This window comes from Musa acuminata, chromosome BXJ2-6 (genome assembly GCF_036884655.1).
Source record: "Musa acuminata AAA Group cultivar baxijiao chromosome BXJ2-6, Cavendish_Baxijiao_AAA, whole genome shotgun sequence".
Classification (NCBI taxonomy): domain Eukaryota; kingdom Viridiplantae; phylum Streptophyta; class Magnoliopsida; order Zingiberales; family Musaceae; genus Musa; species Musa acuminata.
In genome coordinates, this window is record NC_088343.1 from 35,985,001 (window position 1) to 35,991,695 (window position 6,695).

General features: G+C 39.4%; 1 protein-coding gene across 4 annotated transcripts in view; it reads right to left on the reverse strand.

Annotated features, from left to right (window-relative positions):
- Positions 1 to 1,732, reverse strand: part of LOC103988997 (protein DROOPING LEAF-like) — a 3,644-nt gene extending 1,912 nt beyond the window's left edge. The window contains exons 1-3 of one of the 4 annotated variants that reach the window (XM_009407706.3): positions 1,477 to 1,732; positions 303 to 437; positions 1 to 64 (exon numbers count right to left, since the gene is read on the reverse strand). The exon at positions 1 to 64 is cut by the window's left edge and continues 33 nt beyond it. In XM_009407706.3, the coding sequence (XP_009405981.3) occupies positions 1 to 64; positions 303 to 437; positions 1,477 to 1,695 (418 nt within the window). In that variant the 5' untranslated portion in view covers positions 1,696 to 1,732. The other 3 variants (XM_018827388.2, XM_018827387.2, XM_018827389.2) reach the window with 3 other exon arrangements.
- Positions 1,733 to 6,695: the final 4,963 nt, after the last annotated feature.

The window sequence follows — 6,695 nt, forward strand, 5'->3', positions numbered from 1 at the left end:
GCTCAATTGAAGTTGATGATGATGGTGGTGAAGGTTGTCCTCTCAGGCAGTCAGTGCAAGGACCCTAATCAAGATAACGAACATCGTCATACAAGATAAAGTGCCTAAAATATCACTACCTTTTCCCGAAAGAAAAAGCATCAAACCAAGCAGAAAAGGAGATGGAAGGAAGCAGACAGACAAGATTGCAATGGATCCTAAAATATTGTTCAATTTATAACGCATCACAAATATATTGTTCGGTACGCATCATCTTGTCACATTAGTCTAAGCACAAGAAATTTAATAGAGAAGAAGTGAACCTGAAGGCCTATGAGATGATGATTAGTGGGAGTAAGGGACTGCACAATGGGTCTGGGGCCGAGAAAGGAGAGATGGTTGCAGTGACCACATTTCACAGTAATTGTATCCATCATCCGCTTGCATGGAACTCCAACCTGCAGCCAAGTGAAAGTCTTGTCACCACGCCAGATCAAGGTGTAATCGGTAGCTCTTTTCACCCTCTGGTATCTTTGGCTCTTATTTTCCCAATAATGTGCATTTTTTTTTCCCCCATATTATCTAGAGCTGGCAATTATTTGGAATCCCATGTTGCCTTTCCAAAAGATTGCAACTCGAAATAGAAATAGGAATATTATAGTTCATCCACAGAGTAATTGTTAGCATCAAGTGGATATCCTGTAGATAATTGTTTAGCTGAAGAAGAGCTGATGAATTTGGGTGAGGGGAAGGGAAGGGAATAGATATCAAAGTCTGCTTCCATATAGTATGATCTTACACTGCCATGAGCAGGTAAAAGAAGAATTCAGCATAAGAAGAGAGAGGAACAGAACTAGAATGCTCGAAGTTTGAGGAAGGTGCTTATGATCTGCTTTATGCATGCTCTTAGACCAAGATCAGCTACATTTCATGGAACTGCAACCTGCAAATACTGAGGAGACTCAAAAATTAGAGCGTGGAAAGAGAAAAATAATCAAGGAGTCATCTTTAGATTCCTCATGCATGCAAACAGATTGGATCTCGTTTGAACAATTTTCTTTTTCTCACTTTGTAAGAGAGAGAGAGAGGAAGAGGAGGAAAAACCCTAGAAGCCGACGGGAATACTTTGTCGTAATTAACAGCGGCATGGACAGCATAAGAACCATCAACACGAACAGTAGAAAAACCAAAGCAAAGTAGTACTTTCATCTGGATCTTCTCAAACTAAAACATCATTCATGGTTAGGGAGATAATTAAAAGTGAACAGAAAAGTATGAGAAAAGAAAATGAAGGCTTGCTTTGAAAGTACTGGTCCTCGGATGCCAGATCGAAGAGAACAGAGAAAAAACAGGGAATTCATACAGAGAAACTTGCTCAGAGAACAAGCTGATATGGCTGAAGAAGATGCTCTTTTTTTTTTTGAATGGACATCTTTCCTGTACATCTAAAGCATCATGACTGGCCTCTTTTTAGTCTCCTACTTTAAGAAAAATTACCGCAAGAACAGTGTTGCAGTAGGTGCAACGCACGTAGCACAGTTGCTCAGTGGGAGAGACCAAATCCATGAGTAAGAAGAAGAGACAAGCTAAGCCGGGGGAGAAGAAGAGGGTGATAGACCTCCTCTCCCGTGCCCAAGAGATGCTCACTGCAGTGGGCATGCGCCATGGCTTAGGGTTTCTATTCTGGCAATAATGCCCGTGGGAACCCCCACTCATGGAACGTACGGCCCAGCCAACCCTGCTTGAGAGAGAACGGGTTTATGGCTTCCTATATCTCGTGATATCTTGCCATGGTGCTTACCATCTCTCAGTCAGTATCTTACGAAGTCAGACTCCATGTCTTTTAGCTTCTCAAATTACTGCTTGGTCAAACCAACATATAGAAAAGTTATCCCCTTCCTGGGTGACAAGCTATATTACTGTATCTGGTAGGGTTACTAGGTAGGTTTTTTGACTTCATGATACCAAGATAAACTACCGTGCTTTCACATCTATGCCTTTGATTTTTATGTGTCTACAGATGCACCTGGAAACAGTGCTCCTATTTTGTTTCAGGGTCACTTGGTATAAATGAACAGAACTTAGTCTTTGACTTGATACGTTGTTCTTTATGATCTCTTCTGGATACATGCAGCAAAAGATGAGAAAGATCAAAGTCCCACCTTCTAAAACACTGTTTACCAAGTTTCTATTAATCGATGATGAGCCTCCATGATTCTCCCAGATTTAGAAAAGACGCATTCAACAAGAAAGGGTACGATCAAGTTTCAGAAGCTGCGTCATGTTGCGCTCCAAGGGCAGGCACTTGCTTCGAGCAACACATTTCCAACAACAACAAAAACATACAGGAATCATGCGCCAGTCTCCATCAGTCCGCATTACAGAGCAATCTTCGAAGGCTACAAACCAGGCCAAGATCCATACGAGACATCATGACATGCTGAGCGATGAAGAGGAGCAACATATCACGAGAAGATGCACCCGAGAAGGGTGGTGAGTGCAGAAAGTTTAAGAAGGGGAGGGAAAAGGTGGAGGGGATCAGTTGTCACTGTCCTGAGGGGCCAGTGAGTGCGGGAAGTGATGTGACGATTCCTCGGTTTCCCATAGGGGTAAAAGAAGGGACACCCCCCAACGCACCCTCACTGTTGCCCTCTTCGTGTAACCACGCCTTTTTCTCCACCATAGAGAGCCTTTTGCCCGCCCAGACTCGATAGGCTCTGCGGGAAAGAAACTGCTCGATGGGGGAGGCGGTGGTGGTGGTGCTTGGTCAAGCGCCTTTAATGGATTTAGCTAGGATCAACAGGTGCGAGCCAGGCTTCACTTTCTCTCATCTTGGGAAAGAGCAGGGTTGATGAGACAGCCAAGGTCAGATGAAGGCTTGCTGCCATCCCAAATCCCAACCTGCACGCACTTGTTCACCCTAATGGCGCACTGTGAAGTTATTCTCTTCTGCTTGGTTAGGTGTCAGTCCACAGTCCACAGTCCACACTCTCATGAGCAAGCAGTACTCTTATCTGCTGCCAGAAGCATGGCTTTTACCATACCGAGTAAAGATCTGCTCTGAAACATTTTTATATTTGGTTGATTCTGTGATCTTCTCGTGGGGTGGAGGCTGGATGTTGGGGGAGCACTCGCGCACATGCTCGCGTGCAGCGCGTCGCTGGAGTTGTTCTGCGACCCCCGCTGGTGTGTAGTAATTGCGAAGCAGGCCGAACGGTGCTCGCTTCTGCTTTCCGTGCGTACCATATCCATGGAAGGCAATGCTGCCTGCGTCTTAAGCGCTAGGGTTAGGAGGCTTTTAAGGCCTAATAGTATGTATCGTGTGATCTCTCTCTCTCTCTCTCTCTCTCTCTCTCTCTCTCTCTCGTGAAAAGCATCTGTGAGCAATGACTGTGAAGACGCAAACTTCTAGCAAGCTCAACTCCCATGGTTAGAGGGGTATTTCCTTGCTATCAAAATAACAGAACTGTCATCAATTGACTAGGGTTTAGATTTGGAAGGTGGATGAGATGTCCAATATGTGGGCATCCCAATTCTTTGAACTTTGGAGATGGATGTGTATGATTTAGCTTTAAACTGACATATGCAAACAAAAAAAAAAAACAAATATTTTTTATAATAACTCAAATCAAATTGATAGAACTAGAAAGTTCAGTAGTAGTTTTTACATAAAATCAAAACTCTACTCCCGAAAAATGGAGTAGCTCCATGTTTATGACATCTTGGTACACAGTGAGCATTTGGCATGTAGTTCTCAGATTATTACTTGCAGACTGCTCACAAGTAACTGAGTTAGTCTTTAACATTTACATTCATGGTTTGGCTTTCCACTATGTGTTCCATTTGACTGACAAAAGGAGTGTCGGTCAAACACAAACGATTCCTTTTTTTTCTGGTTGATCATCCAAATTATGAAAGGAAAAGAAGAAATTTAAGGGAAAATATGAAGGTAGTGCATAGTATACCAAACAAGAGATGACAAAAAGAAAAAGGCATGGTCAGATCTTCTTCTCTGAGCTCCAACATGATGATATTGTTTGGGAGATACTGCCAACGACCACCACCAATTAACCCACTTAACTGTCTTCAAGAAATCTTGCAATAAAATCTTAGTCCAAATGTATCCAGTGGCCAGAATGAAGGCTCATAATGATTGACTTGTAAACTCGACGACAAGTTAGTGCTTGTCATTGGAGACCACAATTCAAATTTTCACCTTGTCATCATCTAAACAAGCCCACATTTGGTTTGAGCAAAATGTTAGCTATTTATCTTCATCAAAAGAAAGAAAACATGAAATAAAGAAAGAATTAGCTGCCTAGTTGTTGAGGTTTCCACTCCAAGGATAGATCAGGTTTTGGTTGCTGAGGTGTAGTAGTCCAACAAAGACAACTAGAAGCCCAATTGTTCACATGGGATGTTTGTTGTTCCATCATTTTAGATCCAAGATCAATTCTTTAGGTTTTCCTCTCTCCATGAACGTGAGAGATTTGGATTGGATCAGCGTGTAAACGTTTCCAACCAAGAACTCAAATAATTCAAATGTGGACATTAGATTCATTTCTAAATTCCATTTTGGTGACCACCAAGTATTGAATTATAATTTTCCACTCCGAATCTTTATTGATCTTTTATTTGAAAAAAATCGATTTAATATGCCAAATAAAATGTTTCAATGTAATTCATGAACAATAATTGAGTATGAGACAGCATAACTAATTTAAATAAAAAAAGGCATATATATGCGTGTATATGTGTGTGTGACATTCATCACTTCGGATTCAATTAATTTCCGACTTGTAAAAGAATAATAGCTTCTTGAATTGTTCGCTTTCGACTTACTCCATGATCCAAAGTTACGAGATTATAAATCCATCTGCTAAGTCGATCGATGTAACGCAATTTAGACTTATTTCTTGACAAATTAACTAACTGATTGAGAAATTTAAAATATCATGATGCTTAAAATTATGCGAATCGAGATCTCCCCGTAATATCATACTTTATATTTATATACTTTACATATATGTATAAATTATATACTTATTATCAAGTGCAGATACTAATTAAATTTAGAAATGGAGTTAACAAACATTTAAGAAATGATTGGGGATCCATTTCTGATCCAATAATAGTTGGCTATAAGGAGCCATACTTGAGAAAATTCATGTCAAGCCCCACAAGATGAAGCCCGAATTGATATGGATAGCATGTCCTGCCTCTGTAAGCTAAATGAGTGCTACTAAGACAGGTTTAATTGTTTTGTCTTTCTATGTGTGTAATTAAGAGGATGGCTTTGCACCAACAGAATTCCTTGGATCAAGTACCTGTTGTTTTGTTCAGTAAGAATAAATCAAGTTCATATCTTTGTGATGAAGAGGGTAGAAACAACAGTCAGGTGAGCCCACAATCTCTTTATATCATTTTCATGGATCCACATGCATGATCAACTTCGGACCATAAAAATAGGGGTCCCAATGCTGATAGTTCCCACAGCATTAGGTCTCACATGGATGTCGGGATTTGTTGTCTCGCCATGGATTCTTAGATGATAATGTAGGATCGCATTGGTAAGATTATTTTTGTGACTAAATAATATGTTGAATATGAAAGTTACATTACTGTTGGAACCAAAAATAACTTTAATTTTGGAGCATGTTTTACCATAGAAAATGTTAGATGCATGCAAAAAAAATCAATCCACATGCTTGCAAAATAAGTCCTTCTCATCCAGAATTTTCAGGATTTTATGAACATGAGATTAGTGCATCCTAAACCCTATCTTTAAGTGCCTCTTTCTTTACAAGGATCACATTGATCCCTTTTAGATCTTGTACTGATGGAAGTCTCTTATGTTGAAGACAGCTATAATTGGTATTAGCTTCTGTACACTTAATGTTGGGCCCTATTGATTATTTTTTTCTGGGAATATACATTGATGATGTCTCAACTAATCATTTTATTCCTCCCTTTTCCTTTGTGCACAGCATGACATTTTTTTTATTGTGTTTTTCTTTGATTTTTCACTAGAAAATAAAAATATGTTTATATTTATAACTCATTTCTAGTCCGGCATTTAACTACCCATCTATAGCATTTTCATTTGGATAAAGAATTGAGTTATGAAAGCAGATTTTGATCTAAGTACCTTCTTTGCTAGCTAAGATAGTTAGCATCTACATGAAAATAAAATCCTCAAAGTTGGATTAGTATACACACACTTTGCTATCTTCTTCTTTCCATTCTGCAAACAATTTTTTAAGCAGCATCTTATCCTCTACCAACTTTCATGAAGAACTTTGCATGGATTGCTATACTCAGTTGATTTCTCTCCATCCATATACATAATGTATTGTAGATGCTATAGGATTATGCCATATGACATCCTGCATCAGTGTTTTCGCCTTTGGATGTGATCAAAATCAATCAACTTCTCCTTTGAATGGCATCTAATTAGCAGCCATGGGCTCCAGATCTTAATTGAAACTTTGGCAAAGAAAGGAATGACAATCATGAGTTTTTTCTGCTTCCTAACAAGGAATACATCCTAAATCATCTACGAAACCTTTTGCATTTGGTCTTCTAACGATTATTAGTAATTTTTGGTATATTAGTTTGTCCCATCTTACAACGTTTTCCCTTCTCCCTAAATTGTTCCCATGCTTCCTTAATTGTAGAAACCTGTATGTATTCAGATTAAGATCTGGGCAAGAATC